This window comes from Oryctolagus cuniculus, chromosome 9, assembly GCF_051225735.1.
Source record: "Oryctolagus cuniculus isolate XC-2025 breed Fujian yellow rabbit chromosome 9, ASM5122573v1, whole genome shotgun sequence".
NCBI lineage: Eukaryota > Metazoa > Chordata > Mammalia > Lagomorpha > Leporidae > Oryctolagus > Oryctolagus cuniculus.
In genome coordinates this window covers 72,100,246-72,124,921 of record NC_142875.1, presented here as the reverse complement: position 1 = coordinate 72,124,921, position 24,676 = coordinate 72,100,246, and the positions used below count along the sequence as shown (strand labels likewise).

The 24,676-nt window shown below is 39.5% G+C and overlaps 1 protein-coding gene across 1 annotated transcript in view; it reads right to left on the bottom strand.

Moving 5' to 3' along the window:
• The window catches only part of LOC127489446 (phosphatidylinositol 3,4,5-trisphosphate 3-phosphatase TPTE2), a 140,981-nt gene that overhangs the window by 73,049 nt on the left and 43,256 nt on the right, over window positions 1-24,676 (bottom strand). The window contains exons 4-7 of the mRNA XM_089303307.1: window positions 20,899-20,955; window positions 14,360-14,416; window positions 7,823-7,879; window positions 1,284-1,340 (exon numbers count right to left, since the gene is read on the bottom strand). Of these exons, the coding sequence (XP_089159433.1) occupies window positions 1,284-1,340; window positions 7,823-7,879; window positions 14,360-14,416; window positions 20,899-20,955 (228 nt within the window). The remainder of the gene's footprint in view (window positions 1-1,283; window positions 1,341-7,822; window positions 7,880-14,359; window positions 14,417-20,898; window positions 20,956-24,676) is intronic.

The window sequence follows — 24,676 nt, the reverse complement described above, 5'->3', positions numbered from 1 at the left end:
ATTATTTAAAAATTTCAGATGAAATCAGTACAGTTATTCTAGATACAAATGGATTTTTACTCGTATGTTTGAGGGTCCATCCAAAAGTTTGTGGAAGTGTGTCTGGCATGGATTATGGGTATCTTGAGGCTTTGGGACATTCCTAGGGTCTGTTAGTTTTATTTTTCTGTGCTTAGGGCTCCTCTTCTCTGTGCTCAATTTTACCTTCTCCTTAGTGCAAACAGGATTCCTCCTCAATTCCTTTTTGTTATAGAATGAATATTGTCCCCCGAATTTGATTGTTTCTATCCTTAGCCTGGTAACTCACAATGTGAGCTGATGTGCTAATAGGCTCACTCCTTTTTGTCCAAAGTAAAAAAGTTTTATATGGTGGAAATTAAGTTCTTAGGCCTATAAAGTAAATATTCATGCCTCAAGACTTTTTGAAAATTTTATTAACTGTAACAATTTCATTATCTATGGGTTTAATGATATTAAAACACATGTACACAGCATACACTGACCAAATCAGGGTAATTAGCATTTTCATCTCATTATTCTTTCATTATGTTTGGAGATGCTGAGGTTCTCTCTTCCAGTTCTTTGTGAACTATGTAATAGGCTATCGTCACCCCACTGTGCTGTGGAACTCTAGGACTTTCTCCTTCTAACTTTCTTTCGATACCCATTGTGCAGCCACTCTCTGTAACTACCTCCTAGACCTCTTCAAGTTCTAAGTACCTATACCTCTTGTCCCATCTGATTTCCTGCTTTAACAGCCTCCCTCTCACCATCTCCTTGATTAAACCCATCATGGTTGCCTTTCCTGCTCCATAGATAGGGTTGACTCACTGCAGGCTAGAAGCAAGAGTTCCACCCAGTGTGATGGTGGGTTTGGGCTGAGTGGATTAGCCTCACGTGGTGGCAGTGCCCTGGAGCATGAGGGATTAATCCTGGGAAGATTAGCTCCTTTCTTTGCACTGAGGCCTCCTGTGCTCCCTGCCTACATCTACCAAGTGCTTGCTTCCAAAATGGGTTCTCTTCTCCCTTGTGTCACTGTGCATCTCACACACAGGTATTCTGATAGTTGCCTGGGTTCTGAATTGTGATAGGCTCAGGTTTCTGGTTTCTGAGGTACACAAACATATCATGAGTACATATTTTCTGACCTGGCTCACTTTTTTACATCTAGGTAGAAAACACAAACAGGTTACACGCAGACACTGACAGGCTGTAAATTAACTGTGTGTTGTCATAACGACTCCAAAATGGTTTCCCATGCAGATAACAGAAAACAAACTCACCTATTATTGACATTCTGGTTAGGGACAACCAAAATGTCTGTCAACGGGTTATCATCCCTGTGAAAACAAACGGAAAAAAAAAAAACCATCAGACAATTTGGATGAAATGATGCTCTTTCCAGACAGGAGTTTCAGGGAACAAAGAATAAGTCATACATGCGAAAGCCTAGAGACACATGATGGGAACTAAAGCCACAGTTTAGGATCATGGCAGCGAGACCTGTAAGCCTGCCTCAAAATACGCTTGTGTGTGTATGTGAGGGGGCGTGTGTCCTTGTGAATGTAATTATTTACTAGAAATAGAAGGAAGCAAGGGGAAGCACCAATGTGATGGTTAAGATTCCTTCCCCACATTCTGTTCTCTGTCTCGTTCTGGTCAATGTCAGAGAACTTTGGGAAGTGAGAGGGAAATGACAGTGTAGGGATGGGGAAATCCATCTGGATAAAAGTGGACGTAAGGTTACAAATAAAGGGGTGGGGAAAATGCTGGAACAATGACAGTTGAATGGCAAAAATTAGTCCCTGGTGGCCATTTGGTTAGCCTGAAGCCAGTAATGTAGGTCAGCATCTACCTAAACTATAAGATTGTATAAACTGAAGAGAGAGCATGAGATCAGAATGATTATTTTTCTTTGTACTTTGTTTCTAGTATACCTTATTTTTTAGAGAAAATTTATTTGTGGAAAAATTAAAGTACTGAAAGTTTCCATATACTGATTATACTCATTCTGTCTCAGACAGTTTCTTCTATTCCTAACACCTTATATTCTTGTGGTACACTTGCTAATATACCAAATAAAACCCATAGTTGAGGTCCATTCATTGTATTGCACAGTTCTATGTGTTTTGCTAAATGCATGGTGTCATGGTCCATCATTACAGCATAAATTTCCCTGCCCTAAAACTTCCCTGTCTCCTACCTATTCATTCCTCTACTCATCCACCAGTGCCTGACAACTACTGCTCATTTTTCCTGTCTCTATACCTTTCTAGAATGTCATATAGCTAGAATCATATAGTAAGTAGCCTTGTCATATTGGCTTCTTTAACTTAACCATATGCATTCAAGGTTTCAGCAAGCTTTGTCATGGCTACATGGTTCAAATATTTTTAGTGCTGACAAATATGCCATTTTATGTACATGCTGGTTTGTTTATACACTCCTCTATCGAAGGATATGTTGGTTGCTTCCAATTCTTAATAATTATGAATAAAGCTGCTAGAAATATCTGTATGTCAGTTTCCATGTGGACATAACTTTCAAGCCAATTGAGTAAATACTTAAGGGTGCATTTTCTGGGTTGTATAGTGAGACTATGTTTGGCTTTGCAAGAAACTGTCAAACTGTTTTGGAAGGTGGCTGCATATTCTTGCATTCCCACCAGCAATGAATGAGGGTTCCCACTGCTCCACATCCTTGCCAGTATTTGGTATTTTCAGTATATTGGTATATTTCAGTATTTTGGCATATTTCAGGGATTTTAGCCCTTCTAATAGACTTTTTTTAGTATCTTATCGTGTTAATTTGCAATTCTCTACCACTGTATGACTGTGAGCATGTTTTGATATGCTTAAGGACTGTCTGTATATCTTCAGGGTGAGGTGTCTGGTCAAAGGATTGTTATGTTTTCCCACAAAAATCATTCCTTAAGAACAGGTCTTCAAAGAAGGAGGTACCTTTCTCTGAAGGGAGGAGAGAACCTCCACTTTGAATATGACCTTGTCTAAACAAGATAAGAGTCGGTGAACTCAAAAGGCTTCCATAGCCTTGGAAACTCATGACTGTTGCATAGGGAGATTACTGATGCCATAAACAGGAGTGTCAATTTGTAAAGTCAACAACAGGAGTCACTGTGCACTTACTCCTCATGTAGGATCTCTGTCCTTAATGTGCTGTACATTGAGACTTAATGCTATAATGAGTACTCAAACAGTATATTTCGCTTTGTGTTTCTATGGGGGTGCAAACTGTTGAAATCTTTACTTAATGTATACTAAACTGATCTTCTGTAAAAAAAAAAAAAAAAGAAGAAGAAGAAATTATTAATTCCCAACTTGACTCTCGCTGGGATTAAACATGACAATAGGTCTGATCTGATTTCATCATCATTTAAAAAATCATCTATTAGTTTTCACTTTATGTTTGTGTGGGAGCTAACTGTTGAAATCTTTACTTAATGTACACTAAACTGATCTTCTGTATATAAAGAGAATCAAAAATGAATCCTCATGTGAATGGAAGGGGAGAGGGAGTGGGAAAGGGGAGGGATGCGGGTGGGAGAGATGTTATGGGGGGGAAGCCATTGTAATCCATAAGCCGTACTTTGGAAATTTATATTCATTAAATAAAAGTTAAAAAAAAAAAAGAAAAAGGACTTGGATATCAAGAATTCCAAACTGAAAGAGAAATATGTGACAACATGCTGTGGATTTGTACTTAACAATGGAGAGTTTAGATTAATTATAGAGTTAAAGTCAGAAACAAACTCTACAATAAAAATGTTTTGGTAATTGTTAAATAAATCATTCCTTTATCATTACTTAATGGCCCTTGTTACAAATGACAATTTCCTTACTTTGAACTCTGCCTTTTCTGAAATTAATACAGCCATTCTTGCTTTTTCAAAATTAGTGTTAGCACGAAATGGCTTCCTCTATTCTCTCATTTTTATTCCACTTGTGTCTTTATACGTAAAGTAGGTTTCTTGCAAACACTATTTGGTTGGATATTATTTGTGATCGTTTCTATCTGACCCTATCCTTTAGTAATGTTGTATTAGGTTAGTTACATTTAAAGTGACTTTAATACAGTGATATTAATCGGTGACTTTTTCATACTTCTCTGAGTTCACTGTATAAAAGTCCTTTAACCCCTTTACCCACATGGGAGACCTAGAAGAAGCTCCTGGCTCCTAGCTTCAGCCTTGCCCAACCCTGGTCCTTGGGCCCATTTGGGGAGATGGCCAGGGGATGGAAGCACTCTCTATTTCTCTTCTCTGTAAAATAAACAAAGAAATCAGCCGGCACCGTGGCTCACTAGGCTAATCCTCCGCCTGTGGCGCCGGCACCCAGGTTCTAGTCCCGGTTGGCATGCCGGTTCTGTCCCGGTTGCTCCTCTTCCAGTCCAGCTCTCTGCTGTGGCCCAGGAAGGCAGTGTAGGATGGCCCAAGTCCTTGGGCCCTGCACCCACATGGGAGACCAGGAACTTTGGGGGACATCGCTGTGGTGTAGCGGGTAAACCCCAGTCTGCAGTGCCAGGCCTCTCACATGGGTGCTGGTCGTGGCTTAGCTGCTGCACTTCTGATCCAGCTTTCTGCTGGTGCACCTAAGAGGGCAGCAGAGGACTCCTGCACCCACATGGGAAACCTAGAGGGAGCTCCTGGCTCTTTAGTTCATACTGGCCCAGTTCCAGCCATTGCAGCCATTTGGGAAGTGGACCAGCATTTGCAAGGCCTCTCTCTCTCTGTCTCTATCTCTGTCTCTGTCTCTGTCTCTGTCTCTCTCTCTACCTACCTACCTACCTCTCTAACACTTTCACATGAATAAAAATAATTCTTTTAAAGAATTTGTTTGAACTCACCATTCATTAGGGTCTTCCATAGTGACAGAGTTCAGTTTACCCTGGTTTGGGCTAAGAGATTATAAAGCAAAAGTACACAATCAGAAAGGATGCTGATTTTAAGCTAAGTTTTTCAGATGAAATCAGTACAGTTATTCTAGATACAAATGGATTTTTACTCATATGTTTGGGGGTCCTTCCAAAAGTTTGTGGAAATTAAATAAGAACGTAAGTACTTTAGTGCAAAATAATTTTATTTTTATTTATTAATGATGTTGATTCATCCATGTGTGACCTATTATAAACTTACTTTGTTGGATCCGAGAGCTATAGGTACTCATAAACTAGGTGGTCTTTAGTCACTACTTAAACCCAGTGTTGATGTTATTAGGAACACGACTTCATATTTCAGGTATAAACTTCTTAGTGATATGAACTTAGTAATGCTCTAGATATAATTAAAACTATTATTAACTTAGTCCCAGAGAGAGATAGCCCTTTGTGGTGTCACTTCCTTCAACTCAACTTCAATTTGTAGGGACACATCACTCTCACCTCACCTAAATTCTTGATTCTCAAGTCTCACCTTCACCTCCTTACTTTCACCCATGTTTGTGGTTCTTGTCCATGAGATATGGTCAGGTAGCTGCAGACCTGAGTCAGGGTTCATTCATCCAATAGTGTGTCTGGCATGGGTTATGGGTGTCTTGAGGCTTTGGGACATTTCTAGGGTCTGTTAGTTTTATTTTTCTGTGCTTAGGGCTCCTCTTCTCTGTGCTCAATTTTACCTTCTCCTTAGTGCAAACAGGATTCCTCCTCAATTCCTTTTTGTTATAGAATGAATATTGTCCCCCGAATTTGATTGTTTCTATCCTTAGCCTTGTAACTCACAATGTGAGCTGATGTGCTAATAGGCTCACTGGAAACTAAGCAGTTAAGACGAGGTTCTATTGGCATAGAGTGAGCTCCTGATCCAATATGACTGGTGCCCTTATAAAAAGAAAAATGTGAATGCAGGCACAAACAGAAAGCATGCCATGTGCATATGTGAGCAGAGACCTGGGTAAGGAATCTAAGTGCCAAGGAATACCATAGATGGACAGCAATTGGCAATAGCTAGGAGAGAGGCATAGAACAGATACGTTGTTACTGACCTCCAAAAAGCCTATGTGCAGTAGTTCATTTTCCAGTTCTAACCCCTAGGTCTGTTATATAATAAACTTGTTTAAGACACTCAGCTTGTCATGTGTTGTTACATTAGCTCTAGCAAATGAACACTGCCCACTCTACTACAGTTGCATGCACAAATGATCTGATAGTTTTCCAAGAATTTTGGAACTAGTTATCAAGATGGGAAGAAGTCTGTTTCTTCTGACCTGTTCCTCTTTTATAGAACTGGATGCAAAAAAGGAAAAAAAGTTACAAACAAAAGCTGGCACTGCCAATACTTTAGAAACAGTTTTGAAGGAAATCTACATTTAATATGTATTTAGACATATGTGTATATATCTGTATACAAGTAGGTATCTGACCTTTCATTTTCGACTCCGCCATGAGTGGATACTGCTTCATTTAGAGCAGGGCTGAGGATTAAATTGTACATAATCAAACACCACGTGAATCCATGAACTTCACTTTTTATTCAAATTAGCTGTAATTGATCTACAATTTTAAATTGGTTAAACTAAAAAGTCGCAGTTATTCAAAAATTTCAGATGAAATCAGTACAGTTATTCTAGATACAAATGGATTTTTACTCGTATGTTTGAGGGTCCATCCAAAAGTTTGTGGAAGTGTGTCTGGCATGGATTATGGGTATCTTGAGGCTTTGGGACATTCCTAGGGTCTGTTAGTTTTATTTTTCTGTGCTTAGGGCTCCTCTTCTCTGTGCTCAATTTTACCTTCTCCTTAGTGCAAACAGGATTCCTCCTCAATTCCTTTTTGTTATAGAATGAATATTGTCCCCCGAATTTGATTGTTTCTATCCTTAGCCTGGTAACTCACAATGTGAGCTGATGTGCTAATAGGCTCACTCCTTTTTGTCCAAAGTAAAAAAGTTTTATATGGTGGAAATTAAGTTCTTAGGCCTATAAAGTAAATATTCATGCCTCAAGACTTTTTGAAAATTTTATTAACTGTAACAATTTCATTATCTATGGGTTTAATGATATTAAAACACATGTACACAGCATACACTGACCAAATCAGGGTAATTAGCATTTTCATCTCATTATTCTTTCATTATGTTTGGAGATGCTGAGGTTCTCTCTTCCAGTTCTTTGTGAACTATGTAATAGGCTATCGTCACCCCACTGTGCTGTGGAACTCTAGGACTTTCTCCTTCTAACTTTCTTTCGATACCCATTGTGCAGCCACTCTCTGTAACTACCTCCTAGACCTCTTCAAGTTCTAAGTACCTATACCTCTTGTCCCATCTGATTTCCTGCTTTAACAGCCTCCCTCTCACCATCTCCTTGATTAAACCCATCATGGTTGCCTTTCCTGCTCCATAGATAGGGTTGACTCACTGCAGGCTAGAAGCAAGAGTTCCACCCAGTGTGATGGTGGGTTTGGGCTGAGTGGATTAGCCTCACGTGGTGGCAGTGCCCTGGAGCATGAGGGATTAATCCTGGGAAGATTAGCTCCTTTCTTTGCACTGAGGCCTCCTGTGCTCCCTGCCTACATCTACCAAGTGCTTGCTTCCAAAATGGGTTCTCTTCTCCCTTGTGTCACTGTGCATCTCACACACAGGTATTCTGATAGTTGCCTGGGTTCTGAATTGTGATAGGCTCAGGTTTCTGGTTTCTGAGGTACACAAACATATCATGAGTACATATTTTCTGACCTGGCTCACTTTTTTACATCTAGGTAGAAAACACAAACAGGTTACACGCAGACACTGACAGGCTGTAAATTAACTGTGTGTTGTCATAACGACTCCAAAATGGTTTCCCATGCAGATAACAGAAAACAAACTCACCTATTATTGACATTCTGGTTAGGGACAACCAAAATGTCTGTCAACGGGTTATCATCCCTGTGAAAACAAACGGAAAAAAAAAAAACCATCAGACAATTTGGATGAAATGATGCTCTTTCCAGACAGGAGTTTCAGGGAACAAAGAATAAGTCATACATGCGAAAGCCTAGAGACACATGATGGGAACTAAAGCCACAGTTTAGGATCATGGCAGCGAGACCTGTAAGCCTGCCTCAAAATACGCTTGTGTGTGTATGTGAGGGGGCGTGTGTCCTTGTGAATGTAATTATTTACTAGAAATAGAAGGAAGCAAGGGGAAGCACCAATGTGATGGTTAAGATTCCTTCCCCACATTCTGTTCTCTGTCTCGTTCTGGTCAATGTCAGAGAACTTTGGGAAGTGAGAGGGAAATGACAGTGTAGGGATGGGGAAATCCATCTGGATAAAAGTGGACGTAAGGTTACAAATAAAGGGGTGGGGAAAATGCTGGAACAATGACAGTTGAATGGCAAAAATTAGTCCCTGGTGGCCATTTGGTTAGCCTGAAGCCAGTAATGTAGGTCAGCATCTACCTAAACTATAAGATTGTATAAACTGAAGAGAGAGCATGAGATCAGAATGATTATTTTTCTTTGTACTTTGTTTCTAGTATACCTTATTTTTTAGAGAAAATTTATTTGTGGAAAAATTAAAGTACTGAAAGTTTCCATATACTGATTATACTCATTCTGTCTCAGACAGTTTCTTCTATTCCTAACACCTTATATTCTTGTGGTACACTTGCTAATATACCAAATAAAACCCATAGTTGAGGTCCATTCATTGTATTGCACAGTTCTATGTGTTTTGCTAAATGCATGGTGTCATGGTCCATCATTACAGCATAAATTTCCCTGCCCTAAAACTTCCCTGTCTCCTACCTATTCATTCCTCTACTCATCCACCAGTGCCTGACAACTACTGCTCATTTTTCCTGTCTCTATACCTTTCTAGAATGTCATATAGCTAGAATCATATAGTAAGTAGCCTTGTCATATTGGCTTCTTTAACTTAACCATATGCATTCAAGGTTTCAGCAAGCTTTGTCATGGCTACATGGTTCAAATATTTTTAGTGCTGACAAATATGCCATTTTATGTACATGCTGGTTTGTTTATACACTCCTCTATCGAAGGATATGTTGGTTGCTTCCAATTCTTAATAATTATGAATAAAGCTGCTAGAAATATCTGTATGTCAGTTTCCATGTGGACATAACTTTCAAGCCAATTGAGTAAATACTTAAGGGTGCATTTTCTGGGTTGTATAGTGAGACTATGTTTGGCTTTGCAAGAAACTGTCAAACTGTTTTGGAAGGTGGCTGCATATTCTTGCATTCCCACCAGCAATGAATGAGGGTTCCCACTGCTCCACATCCTTGCCAGTATTTGGTATTTTCAGTATATTGGTATATTTCAGTATTTTGGCATATTTCAGGGATTTTAGCCCTTCTAATAGACATTTTTTTAGTATCTTATCGTGTTAATTTGCAATTCTCTACCACTGTATGACTGTGAGCATGTTTTGATATGCTTAAGGACTGTCTGTATATCTTCAGGGTGAGGTGTCTGGTCAAAGGATTGTTATGTTTTCCCACAAAAATCATTCCTTAAGAACAGGTCTTCAAAGAAGGAGGTACCTTTCTCTGAAGGGAGGAGAGAACCTCCACTTTGAATATGACCTTGTCTAAACAAGATAAGAGTCGGTGAACTCAAAAGGCTTCCATAGCCTTGGAAACTCATGACTGTTGCATAGGGAGATTACTGATGCCATAAACAGGAGTGTCAATTTGTAAAGTCAACAACAGGAGTCACTGTGCACTTACTCCTCATGTAGGATCTCTGTCCTTAATGTGCTGTACATTGAGACTTAATGCTATAATGAGTACTCAAACAGTATATTTCGCTTTGTGTTTCTATGGGGGTGCAAACTGTTGAAATCTTTACTTAATGTATACTAAACTTATCTTCTGTAAAAAAAAAAAAAAGAAGAAGAAGAAATTATTAATTCCCAACTTGACTCTCGCTGGGATTAAACATGACAATAGGTCTGATCTGATTTCATCATTTAAAAAATCATCTATTAGTTTTCACTTTATGTTTGTGTGGGAGCTAACTGTTGAAATCTTTACTTAATGTACACTAAACTGATCTTCTGTATATAAAGAGAATCAAAAATGAATCCTCATGTGAATGGAAGGGGAGAGGGAGTGGGAAAGGGGAGGGATGCGGGTGGGAGAGATGTTATGGGGGGGAAGCCATTGTAATCCATAAGCCGTACTTTGGAAATTTATATTCATTAAATAAAAGTTAAAAAAAAAAAAAGAAAAAGGACTTGGATATCAAGAATTCCAAACTGAAAGAGAAATATGTGACAACATGCTGTGGATTTGTACTTAACAATGGAGAGTTTAGATTAATTATAGAGTTAAAGTCAGAAACAAACTCTACAATAAAAATGTTTTGGTAATTGTTAAATAAATCATTCCTTTATCATTACTTAATGGCCCTTGTTACAAATGACAATTTCCTTACTTTGAACTCTGCCTTTTCTGAAATTAATACAGCCATTCTTGCTTTTTCAAAATTAGTGTTAGCACGAAATGGCTTCCTCTATTCTCTCATTTTTATTCCACTTGTGTCTTTATACGTAAAGTAGGTTTCTTGCAAACACTATTTGGTTGGATATTATTTGTGATCGTTTCTATCTGACCCTATCCTTTAGTAATGTTGTATTAGGTTAGTTACATTTAAAGTGACTTTAATACAGTGATATTAATCGGTGACTTTTTCATACTTCTCTGAGTTCACTGTATAAAAGTCCTTTAACCCCTTTACCCACATGGGAGACCTAGAAGAAGCTCCTGGCTCCTAGCTTCAGCCTTGCCCAACCCTGGTCCTTGGGCCCATTTGGGGAGATGGCCAGGGGATGGAAGCACTCTCTATTTCTCTTCTCTGTAAAATAAACAAAGAAATCAGCCGGCACCGTGGCTCACTAGGCTAATCCTCCGCCTGTGGCGCCGGCACCCAGGTTCTAGTCCCGGTTGGCATGCCGGTTCTGTCCCGGTTGCTCCTCTTCCAGTCCAGCTCTCTGCTGTGGCCCAGGAAGGCAGTGTAGGATGGCCCAAGTCCTTGGGCCCTGCACCCACATGGGAGACCAGGAACTTTGGGGGACATCGCTGTGGTGTAGCGGGTAAACCCCAGTCTGCAGTGCCAGGCCTCTCACATGGGTGCTGGTCGTGGCTTAGCTGCTGCACTTCTGATCCAGCTTTCTGCTGGTGCACCTAAGAGGGCAGCAGAGGACTCCTGCACCCACATGGGAAACCTAGAGGGAGCTCCTGGCTCTTTAGTTCATACTGGCCCAGTTCCAGCCATTGCAGCCATTTGGGAAGTGGACCAGCATTTGCAAGGCCTCTCTCTCTCTGTCTCTATCTCTGTCTCTGTCTCTGTCTCTGTCTCTCTCTCTACCTACCTACCTACCTCTCTAACACTTTCACATGAATAAAAATAATTCTTTTAAAGAATTTGTTTGAACTCACCATTCATTAGGGTCTTCCATAGTGACAGAGTTCAGTTTACCCTGGTTTGGGCTAAGAGATTATAAAGCAAAAGTACACAATCAGAAAGGATGCTGATTTTAAGCTAAGTTTTTCAGATGAAATCAGTACAGTTATTCTAGATACAAATGGATTTTTACTCATATGTTTGGGGGTCCTTCCAAAAGTTTGTGGAAATTAAATAAGAACGTAAGTACTTTAGTGCAAAATAATTTTATTTTTATTTATTAATGATGTTGATTCATCCATGTGTGACCTATTATAAACTTACTTTGTTGGATCCGAGAGCTATAGGTACTCATAAACTAGGTGGTCTTTAGTCACTACTTAAACCCAGTGTTGATGTTATTAGGAACACGACTTCATATTTCAGGTATAAACTTCTTAGTGATATGAACTTAGTAATGCTCTAGATATAATTAAAACTATTATTAACTTAGTCCCAGAGAGAGATAGCCCTTTGTGGTGTCACTTCCTTCAACTCAACTTCAATTTGTAGGGACACATCACTCTCACCTCACCTAAATTCTTGATTCTCAAGTCTCACCTTCACCTCCTTACTTTCACCCATGTTTGTGGTTCTTGTCCATGAGATATGGTCAGGTAGCTGCAGACCTGAGTCAGGGTTCATTCATCCAATAGTGTGTCTGGCATGGGTTATGGGTGTCTTGAGGCTTTGGGACATTTCTAGGGTCTGTTAGTTTTATTTTTCTGTGCTTAGGGCTCCTCTTCTCTGTGCTCAATTTTACCTTCTCCTTAGTGCAAACAGGATTCCTCCTCAATTCCTTTTTGTTATAGAATGAATATTGTCCCCCGAATTTGATTGTTTCTATCCTTAGCCTTGTAACTCACAATGTGAGCTGATGTGCTAATAGGCTCACTGGAAACTAAGCAGTTAAGACGAGGTTCTATTGGCATAGAGTGAGCTCCTGATCCAATATGACTGGTGCCCTTATAAAAAGAAAAATGTGAACGCAGGCACAAACAGAAAGCATGCCATGTGCATATGTGAGCAGAGACCTGGGTAAGGAATCTAAGTGCCAAGGAATACCATAGATGGACAGCAATTGGCAATAGCTAGGAGAGAGGCATAGAACAGATACGTTGTTACTGACCTCCAAAAAGCCTATGTGCAGTAGTTCATTTTCCAGTTCTAACCCCTAGGTCTGTTATATAATAAACTTGTTTAAGACACTCAGCTTGTCATGTGTTGTTACATTAGCTCTAGCAAATGAACACTGCCCACTCTACTACAGTTGCATGCACAAATGATCTGATAGTTTTCCAAGAATTTTGGAACTAGTTATCAAGATGGGAAGAAGTCTGTTTCTTCTGACCTGTTCCTCTTTTATAGAACTGGATGCAAAAAAGGAAAAAAAGTTACAAACAAAAGCTGGCACTGCCAATACTTTAGAAACAGTTTTGAAGGAAATCTACATTTAATATGTATTTAGACATATGTGTATATATCTGTATACAAGTAGGTATCTGACCTTTCATTTTCGACTCCGCCATGAGTGGATACTGCTTCATTTAGAGCAGGGCTGAGGATTAAATTGTACATAATCAAACACCACGTGAATCCATGAACTTCACTTTTTATTCAAATTAGCTGTAATTGATCTACAATTTTAAATTGGTTAAACCTAAAAAGTCGCAGTTATTTAAAAATTTCAGATGAAATCAGTACAGTTATTCTAGATACAAATGGATTTTTACTCGTATGTTTGAGGGTCCATCCAAAAGTTTGTGGAAGTGTGTCTGGCATGGATTATGGGTATCTTGAGGCTTTGGGACATTCCTAGGGTCTGTTAGTTTTATTTTTCTGTGCTTAGGGCTCCTCTTCTCTGTGCTCAATTTTACCTTCTCCTTAGTGCAAACAGGATTCCTCCTCAATTCCTTTTTGTTATAGAATGAATATTGTCCCCCGAATTTGATTGTTTCTATCCTTAGCCTGGTAACTCACAATGTGAGCTGATGTGCTAATAGGCTCACTCCTTTTTGTCCAAAGTAAAAAAGTTTTATATGGTGGAAATTAAGTTCTTAGGCCTATAAAGTAAATATTCATGCCTCAAGACTTTTTGAAAATTTTATTAACTGTAACAATTTCATTATCTATGGGTTTAATGATATTAAAACACATGTACACAGCATACACTGACCAAATCAGGGTAATTAGCATTTTCATCTCATTATTCTTTCATTATGTTTGGAGATGCTGAGGTTCTCTCTTCCAGTTCTTTGTGAACTATGTAATAGGCTATCGTCACCCCACTGTGCTGTGGAACTCTAGGACTTTCTCCTTCTAACTTTCTTTCGATACCCATTGTGCAGCCACTCTCTGTAACTACCTCCTAGACCTCTTCAAGTTCTAAGTACCTATACCTCTTGTCCCATCTGATTTCCTGCTTTAACAGCCTCCCTCTCACCATCTCCTTGATTAAACCCATCATGGTTGCCTTTCCTGCTCCATAGATAGGGTTGACTCACTGCAGGCTAGAAGCAAGAGTTCCACCCAGTGTGATGGTGGGTTTGGGCTGAGTGGATTAGCCTCACGTGGTGGCAGTGCCCTGGAGCATGAGGGATTAATCCTGGGAAGATTAGCTCCTTTCTTTGCACTGAGGCCTCCTGTGCTCCCTGCCTACATCTACCAAGTGCTTGCTTCCAAAATGGGTTCTCTTCTCCCTTGTGTCACTGTGCATCTCACACACAGGTATTCTGATAGTTGCCTGGGTTCTGAATTGTGATAGGCTCAGGTTTCTGGTTTCTGAGGTACACAAACATATCATGAGTACATATTTTCTGACCTGGCTCACTTTTTTACATCTAGGTAGAAAACACAAACAGGTTACACGCAGACACTGACAGGCTGTAAATTAACTGTGTGTTGTCATAACGACTCCAAAATGGTTTCCCATGCAGATAACAGAAAACAAACTCACCTATTATTGACATTCTGGTTAGGGACAACCAAAATGTCTGTCAACGGATTATCATCCCTGTGAAAACAAACGGAAAAAAAAAAAAACCATCAGACAATTTGGATGAAATGATGCTCTTTCCAGACAGGAGTTTCAGGGAACAAAGAATAAGTCATACATGCGAAAGCCTAGAGACACATGATGGGAACTAAAGCCACAGTTTAGGATCATGGCAGCGAGACCTGTAAGCCTGCCTCAAAATACGCTTGTGTGTGTATGTGAGGGGGCGTGTGTCCTTGTGAATGTAATTATTTACTAGAAATAGAAGGAAGCAAGGGGAAGCACCAATGTGATGGTTAAGATTCCTTCCCCACATTCTGTTCTCTGTCTCGTTCTGGTCAATGTCAGAGAACTTTGGGAAGTGAGAGGGAAATGACAGTGTAGGGATGGGGAAATCCATCTGGATAAAAGTGGACGTAAGGTTACAAATAAAGGGGTGGGGAAAATGCTGGAACAATGACAGTTGAATGGCAAAAATTAGTCCCTGGTGGCCATTTGGTTAGCCTGAAGCCAGTAATGTAGGTCAGCATCTACCTAAACTATAAGATTGTATAAACTGAAGAGAGAGCATGAGATCAGAATGATTATTTTTCTTTGTACTTTGTTTCTAGTATACCTTATTTTTTAGAGAAAATTTATTTGTGGAAAAATTAAAGTACTGAAAGTTTCCATATACTGATTATACTCATTCTGTCTCAGACAGTTTCTTCTATTCCTAACACCTTATATTCTTGTGGTACACTTGCTAATATACCAAATAAAACCCATAGTTGAGGTCCATTCATTGTATTGCACAGTTCTATGTGTTTTGCTAAATGCATGGTGTCATGGTCCATCATTACAGCATAAATTTCCCTGCCCTAAAACTTCCCTGTCTCCTACCTATTCATTCCTCTACTCATCCACCAGTGCCTGACAACTACTGCTCATTTTTCCTGTCTCTATACCTTTCTAGAATGTCATATAGCTAGAATCATATAGTAAGTAGCCTTGTCATATTGGCTTCTTTAACTTAACCATATGCATTCAAGGTTTCAGCAAGCTTTGTCATGGCTACATGGTTCAAATATTTTTAGTGCTGACAAATATGCCATTTTATGTACATGCTGGTTTGTTTATACACTCCTCTATCGAAGGATATGTTGGTTGCTTCCAATTCTTAATAATTATGAATAAAGCTGCTAGAAATATCTGTATGTCAGTTTCCATGTGGACATAACTTTCAAGCCAATTGAGTAAATACTTAAGGGTGCATTTTCTGGGTTGTATAGTGAGACTATGTTTGGCTTTGCAAGAAACTGTCAAACTGTTTTGGAAGGTGGCTGCATATTCTTGCATTCCCACCAGCAATGAATGAGGGTTCCCACTGCTCCACATCCTTGCCAGTATTTGGTATTTTCAGTATATTGGTATATTTCAGTATTTTGGCATATTTCAGGGATTTTAGCCCTTCTAATAGACATTTTTTTAGTATCTTATCGTGTTAATTTGCAATTCTCTACCACTGTATGACTGTGAGCATGTTTTGATATGCTTAAGGACTGTCTGTATATCTTCAGGGTGAGGTGTCTGGTCAAAGGATTGTTATGTTTTCCCACAAAAATCATTCCTTAAGAACAGGTCTTCAAAGAAGGAGGTACCTTTCTCTGAAGGGAGGAGAGAACCTCCACTTTGAATATGACCTTGTCTAAACAAGATAAGAGTCGGTGAACTCAAAAGGCTTCCATAGCCTTGGAAACTCATGACTGTTGCATAGGGAGATTACTGATGCCATAAACAGGAGTGTCAATTTGTAAAGTCAACAACAGGAGTCACTGTGCACTTACTCCTCATGTAGGATCTCTGTCCTTAATGTGCTGTACATTGAGACTTAATGCTATAATGAGTACTCAAACAGTATATTTCGCTTTGTGTTTCTATGGGGGTGCAAACTGTTGAAATCTTTACTTAATGTATACTAAACTTATCTTCTGTAAAAAAAAAAAAAGAAGAAGAAGAAATTATTAATTCCCAACTTGACTCTCGCTGGGATTAAACATGACAATAGGTCTGATCTGATTTCATCATCATTTAAAAAATCATCTATTAGTTTTCACTTTATGTTTGTGTGGGAGCTAACTGTTGAAATCTTTACTTAATGTACACTAAACTGATCTTCTGTATATAAAGAGAATCAAAAATGAATCCTCATGTGAATGGAAGGGGAGAGGGAGTGGGAAAGGGGAGGGATGCGGGTGGGAGAGATGTTATGGGGGGGAAGCCATTGTAATCCATAAGCCGTACTTTGGAAATTTATATTCATTAAATAAAAGTTAAAAAAAAAAAAGAAAAAGGACTTGGATATCAAGAATTCCAAACTGAAAGAGAAATATGTGACAACATGCTGTGGATTTGTACTTAACAATGGAGAGTTTAGATTAATTATAGAGTTAAAGTCAGAAACAAACTCTACAATAAAAATGTTTTGGTAATTGTTAAATAAATCATTCCTTTATCATTACTTAATGGCCCTTGTTACAAATGACAATTTCCTTACTTTGAACTCTGCCTTTTCTGAAATTAATACAGCCATTCTTGCTTTTTCAAAATTAGTGTTAGCACGAAATGGCTTCCTCTATTCTCTCATTTTTATTCCACTTGTGTCTTTATACGTAAAGCAGGTTTCTTGCAAACACTATTTGGTTGGATATTATTTGTGATCGTTTCTATCTGACCCTATCCTTTAGTAATGTTGTATTAGGTTAGTTACATTTAAAGTGACTTTAATACAGTGATATTAATCGGTGACTTTTTCATACTTCTCTGAGTTCACTGTATAAAAGTCCTTTAACCCCTTTACCCACATGGGAGACCTAGAAGAAGCTCCTGGCTCCTAGCTTCAGCCTTGCCCAACCCTGGTCCTTGGGCCCATTTGGGGAGATGGCCAGGGGATGGAAGCACTCTCTATTTCTCTTCTCTGTAAAATAAACAAAGAAATCAGCCAGCACCGTGGCTCACTAGGCTAATCCTCCGCCTGTGGCGCCGGCACCCAGGTTCTAGTCCCGGTTGGCATGCCGGTTCTGTCCCGGTTGCTCCTCTTCCAGTCCAGCTCTCTGCTGTGGCCCAGGAAGGCAGTGTAGGATGGCCCAAGTCCTTGGGCCCTGCACCCACATGGGAGACCAGGAACTTTGGGGGACATCGCTGTGGTGTAGCGGGTAAACCCCAGTCTGCAGTGCCAGGCCTCTCACATGGGTGCTGGTCGTGGCTTAGCTGCTGCACTTCTGATCCAGCTTTCTGCTGGTGCACCTAAGAGGGCAGCAGAGGACTCCTGCACCCACATGGGAAACCTAGAGGGAGCTCCTGGCTCTTTAGTTCATACTGGCCCAGTTCCAGCCATTGCAGCCATTTGGGAAGTGGACCAGCATTTGCAAGGCCTCTCTCTCTCTGTCTCTATCTCTGTCTCTGTCTCTGTCTCTGTCTCTCTCTCTACCTACCTACCTACCTCTCTAACACTTTCACATGAATAAAAATAATTCTTTTAAAGAATTTGTTTGAACTCACCATTCATTAGGGTCTTCCATAGTGACAGAGTTCAGTTTACCCTGGTTTGGGCTAAGAGATTATAAAGCAAAAGTACACAATCAGAAAGGATGCTGATTTTAAGCTAAGTTTTTCAGATGAAATCAGTACAGTTATTCTAGATACAAATGGATTTTTACTCATATGTTTGGGGGTCCTTCCAAAAGTTTGTGGAAATTAAATAAGAACGTAAGTACTTTAGTGCAAAATAATTTTATTTTTATTTATTAATGATGTTGATTCATCCATGTGTGACCTATTATAAACTTACTTTGTTGGATCCGAGAGCTATAGGTACTCATAAACTAGGTGGTCTTTAGTCACTACTTAAACCCAGTGTTGATGTTATTAGGAACACGACTTCATATTTCAGGTATAAACTTCTTAGTGATATGAACTTAGTAATGCTCTAGATATAATTAAAACTATTATTAACTTAGTCCCAGAGAGAGATAGCCCTTTGTGGTGTCACTTCCTTCAACTCAACTTCAATTTGTAGGGACACATCACTCTCACCTCACCTAAATTCTTGATTCTCAAGTCTCACCTTCACCTCCTTACTTTCACCCATGTTTGTGGTTCTTGTCCATGAGATATGGTCAGGTAGCTGCAGACCTGAGTCAGGGTTCATTCATCCAATAGTGTGTCTGGCATGGGTTATGGGTGTCTTGAGGCTTTGGGACATTTCTAGGGTCTGTTAGTTTTATTTTTCTGTGCTTAGGGCTCCTCTTCTCTGTGCTCAATTTTACCTTCTCCTTAGTGCAAACAGGATTCCTCCTCAATTCCTTTTTGTTATAGAATGAATATTGTCCCCCGAATTTGATTGTTTCTATCCTTAGCCTTGTAACTCACAATGTGAGCTGATGTGCTAATAGGCTCACTGGAAACTAAGCAGTTAAGACGAGGTTCTATTGGCATAGAGTGAGCTCCTGATCCAATATGACTGGTGCCCTTATAAAAAGAAAAATGTGAACGCAGGCACAAACAGAAAGCATGCCATGTGCATATGTGAGCAGAGACCTGGGTAAGGAATCTAAGTGCCAAGGAATACCATAGATGGACAGCAATTGGCAATAGCTAGGAGAGAGGCATAGAACAGATACGTTGTTACTGACCTCCAAAAAGCCTATGTGCAGTAGTTCATTTTCCAGTTCTAACCCCTAGGTCTGTTATATAATAAACTTGTTTAAGACACTCAGCTTGTCATGTGTTGTTACATTAGCTCTAGCAAATGAACACTGCCCACTCTACTACAGTTGCATGCACAAATGATCTGATAGTTTTCCAAGAATTTTGGAACTAGTTATCAAGATGGGAAGAAGTCTGTTTCTTCTGACCTGTTCCTCTTTTATAGAACTGGATGCAAAAAAGGAAAAAAAGTTACAAACAAAAGCTGGCACTGCCAATACTTTAGAAACAGTTTTGAAGGAAATCTACATTTAATATGTATTTAGACATATGTGTATATATCTGTATACAAGTAGGTATCTGACCTTTCATTTTCGACTCCGCCATGAGTGGATACTGCTTCATTTAGAGCAGGGCTGAGGATTAAATTGTACATAATCAAACACCACGTGAATCCATGAACTTCACTTTTTATTCAAATTAGCTGTAATTGATCTACAATTTTAAATTGGTTAAACCTAAAAAGTCGCAGTTATTTAAAAATTTCAGATGAAATCAGTACAGTTATTCTAGATACAAATGGATTTTTACTCGTATGTTTGAGGGTCCATCCAAAAGTTTGTGGAAGTGTGTCTGGCATGGATTATGGGTATCTTGAGGCTTTGGGACATTCCTAGGGTCTGTTAGTTTTATTTTTCTGTGCTTAGGGCTCCTCTTCTCTGTGCTCAATTTTACCTTCTCCTTAGTGCAAACAGGATTCCTCCTCAATTCCTTTTTGTTATAGAATGAATATTGTCCCCCGAATTTGATTGTTTCTATCCTTAGCCTGGTAACTCACAATGTGAGCTGATGTGCTAATAGGCTCACTCCTTTTTGTCCAAAGTAAAAAAGTTTTATATGGTGGAAATTAAGTTCTTAGGCCTATAAAGTAAATATTCATGCCTCAAGACTTTTTGAAAATTTTATTAACTGTAACAATTTCATTATCTATGGGTTTAATGATATTAAAACACATGTACACAGCATACACTGACCAAATCAGGGTAATTAGCATTTTCATCTCATTATTCTTTCATTATGTTTGGAGATGCTGAGGTTCTCTCTTCCAGTTCTTTGTGAACTATGTAATAGGCTATCGTCACCCCACTGTGCTGTGGAACTCTAGGACTTTCTCCTTCTAACTTTCTTTCGATACCCATTGTGCAGCCACTCTCTGTAACTACCTCCTAGACCTCTTCAAGTTCTAAGTACCTATACCTCTTGTCCCATCTGATTTCCTGCTTTAACAGCCTCCCTCTCACCATCTCCTTGATTAAACCCATCATGGTTGCCTTTCCTGCTCCATAGATAGGGTTGACTCACTGCAGGCTAGAAGCAAGAGTTCCACCCAGTGTGATGGTGGGTTTGGGCTGAGTGGATTAGCCTCACGTGGTGGCAGTGCCCTGGAGCATGAGGGATTAATCCTGGGAAGATTAGCTCCTTTCTTTGCACTGAGGCCTCCTGTGCTCCCTGCCTACATCTACCAAGTGCTTGCTTCCAAAATGGGTTCTCTTCTCCCTTGTGTCACTGTGCATCTCACACACAGGTATTCTGATAGTTGCCTGGGTTCTGAATTGTGATAGGCTCAGGTTTCTGGTTTCTGAGGTACACAAACATATCATGAGTACATATTTTCTGACCTGGCTCACTTTTTTACATCTAGGTAGAAAACACAAACAGGTTACACGCAGACACTGACAGGCTGTAAATTAACTGTGTGTTGTCATAACGACTCCAAAATGGTTTCCCATGCAGATAACAGAAAACAAACTCACCTATTATTGACATTCTGGTTAGGGACAACCAAAATGTCTGTCAACGGATTATCATCCCTGTGAAAACAAACGGAAAAAAAAAAAAAACCATCAGACAATTTGGATGAAATGATGCTCTTTCCAGACAGGAGTTTCAGGGAACAAAGAATAAGTCATACATGCGAAAGCCTAGAGACACATGATGGGAACTAAAGCCACAGTTTAGGATCATGGCAGCGAGACCTGTAAGCCTGCCTCAAAATACGCTTGTGTGTGTATGTGAGGGGGCGTGTGTCCTTGTGAATGTAATTATTTACTAGAAATAGAAGGAAGCAAGGGGAAGCACCAATGTGATGGTTAAGATTCCTTCCCCACATTCTGTTCTCTGTCTCGTTCTGGTCAATGTCAGAGAACTTTGGGAAGTGAGAGGGAAATGACAGTGTAGGGATGGGGAAATCCATCTGGATAAAAGTGGACGTAAGGTTACAAATAAAGGGGTGGGGAAAATGCTGGAACAATGACAGTTGAATGGCAAAAATTAGTCCCTGGTGGCCATTTGGTTAGCCTGAAGCCAGTAATGTAGGTCAGCATCTACCTAAACTATAAGATTGTATAAACTGAAGAGAGAGCATGAGATCAGAATGATTATTTTTCTTTGTACTTTGTTTCTAGTATACCTTATTTTTTAGAGAAAATTTATTTGTGGAAAAATTAAAGTACTGAAAGTTTCCATATACTGATTATACTCATTCTGTCTCAGACAGTTTCTTCTATTCCTAACACCTTATATTCTTGTGGTACACTTGCTAATATACCAAATAAAACCCATAGTTGAGGTCCATTCATTGTATTGCACAGTTCTATGTGTTTTGCTAAATGCATGGTGTCATGGTCCATCATTACAGCATAAATTTCCCTGCCCTAAAACTTCCCTGTCTCCTACCTATTCATTCCTCTACTCATCCACCAGTGCCTGACAACTACTGCTCATTTTTCCTGTCTCTATACCTTTCTAGAATGTCATATAGCTAGAATCATATAGTAAGTAGCCTTGTCATATTGGCTTCTTTAACTTAACCATATGCATTCAAGGTTTCAGCAAGCTTTGTCATGGCTACATGGTTCAAATATTTTTAGTGCTGACAAATATGCCATTTTATGTACATGCTGGTTTGTTTATACACTCCTCTATCGAAGGATATGTTGGTTGCTTCCAATTCTTAATAATTATGAATAAAGCTGCTAGAAATATCTGTATGTCAGTTTCCATGTGGACATAACTTTCAAGCCAATTGAGTAAATACTTAAGGGTGCATTTTCTGGGTTGTATAGTGAGACTATGTTTGGCTTTGCAAGAAACTGTCAAACTGTTTTGGAAGGTGGCTGCATATTCTTGCATTCCCACCAGCAATGAATGAGGGTTCCCACTGCTCCACATCCTTGCCAGTATTTGGTATTTTCAGTATATTGGTATATTTCAGTATTTTGGCATATTTCAGGGATTTTAGCCCTTCTAATAGACATTTTTTTAGTATCTTATCGTGTTAATTTGCAATTCTCTACCACTGTATGACTGTGAGCATGTTTTGATATGCTTAAGGACTGTCTGTATATCTTCAGGGTGAGGTGTCTGGTCAAAGGATTGTTATGTTTTCCCACAAAAATCATTCCTTAAGAACAGGTCTTCAAAGAAGGAGGTACCTTTCTCTGAAGGGAGGAGAGAACCTCCACTTTGAATATGACCTTGTCTAAACAAGATAAGAGTCGGTGAACTCAAAAGGCTTCCATAGCCTTGGAAACTCATGACTGTTGCATAGGGAGATTACTGATGCCATAAACAGGAGTGTCAATTTGTAAAGTCAACAACAGGAGTCACTGTGCACTTACTCCTCATGTAGGATCTCTGTCCTTAATGTGCTGTACATTGAGACTTAATGCTATAATGAGTACTCAAACAGTATATTTCGCTTTGTGTTTCTATGGGGGTGCAAACTGTTGAAATCTTTACTTAATGTATACTAAACTTATCTTCTGTAAAAAAAAAAAAAAGAAGAAGAAGAAATTATTAATTCCCAACTTGACTCTCGCTGGGATTAAACATGACAATAGGTCTGATCTGATTTCATCATCATTTAAAAAATCATCTATTAGTTTTCACTTTATGTTTGTGTGGGAGCTAACTGTTGAAATCTTTACTTAATGTACACTAAACTGATCTTCTGTATATAAAGAGAATCGAAAATGAATCCTCATGTGAATGGAAGGGGAGAGGGAGTGGGAAAGGGGAGGGATGCGGGTGGGAGAGATGTTATGGGGGGGAAGCCATTGTAATCCATAAGCCGTACTTTGGAAATTTATATTCATTAAATAAAAGTTAAAAAAAAAAAAGAAAAAGGACTTGGATATCAAGAATTCCAAACTGAAAGAGAAATATGTGACAACATGCTGTGGATTTGTACTTAACAATGGAGAGTTTAGATTAATTATAGAGTTAAAGTCAGAAACAAACTCTACAATAAAAATGTTTTGGTAATTGTTAAATAAATCATTCCTTTATCATTACTTAATGGCCCTTGTTACAAATGACAATTTCCTTACTTTGAACTCTGCCTTTTCTGAAATTAATACAGCCATTCTTGCTTTTTCAAAATTAGTGTTAGCACGAAATGGCTTCCTCTATTCTCTCATTTTTATTCCACTTGTGTCTTTATACGTAAAGTAGGTTTCTTGCAAACACTATTTGGTTGGATATTATTTGTGATCGTTTCTATCTGACCCTATCCTTTAGTAATGTTGTATTAGGTTAGTTACATTTAAAGTGACTTTAATACAGTGATATTAATCGGTGACTTTTTCATACTTCTCTGAGTTCACTGTATAAAAGTCCTTTAACCCCTTTACCCACATGGGAGACCTAGAAGAAGCTCCTGGCTCCTAGCTTCAGCCTTGCCCAACCCTGGTCCTTGGGCCCATTTGGGGAGATGGCCAGGGGATGGAAGCACTCTCTATTTCTCTTCTCTGTAAAATAAACAAAGAAATCAGCCGGCACCGTGGCTCACTAGGCTAATCCTCCGCCTGTGGCGCCGGCACCCAGGTTCTAGTCCCGGTTGGCATGCCGGTTCTGTCCCGGTTGCTCCTCTTCCAGTCCAGCTCTCTGCTGTGGCCCAGGAAGGCAGTGTAGGATGGCCCAAGTCCTTGGGCCCTGCACCCACATGGGAGACCAGGAACTTTGGGGGACATCGCTGTGGTGTAGCGGGTAAACCCCAGTCTGCAGTGCCAGGCCTCTCACATGGGTGCTGGTCGTGGCTTAGCTGCTGCACTTCTGATCCAGCTTTCTGCTGGTGCACCTAAGAGGGCAGCAGAGGACTCCTGCACCCACATGGGAAACCTAGAGGGAGCTCCTGGCTCTTTAGTTCATACTGGCCCAGTTCCAGCCATTGCAGCCATTTGGGAAGTGGACCAGCATTTGCAAGGCCTCTCTCTCTCTGTCTCTATCTCTGTCTCTGTCTCTGTCTCTGTCTCTCTCTCTCTCTACCTACCTACCTCTCTAACACTTTCACATGAATAAAAATAATTCTTTTAAAGAATTTGTTTGAACTCACCATTCATTAGGGTCTTCCATAGTGACAGAGTTCAGTTTACCCTGGTTTGGGCTAAGAGATTATAAAGCAAAAGTACACAATCAGAAAGGATGCTGATTTTAAGCTAAGTTTTTCAGATGAAATCAGTACAGTTATTCTAGATACAAATGGATTTTTACTCATATGTTTGGGGGTCCTTCCAAAAGTTTGTGGAAATT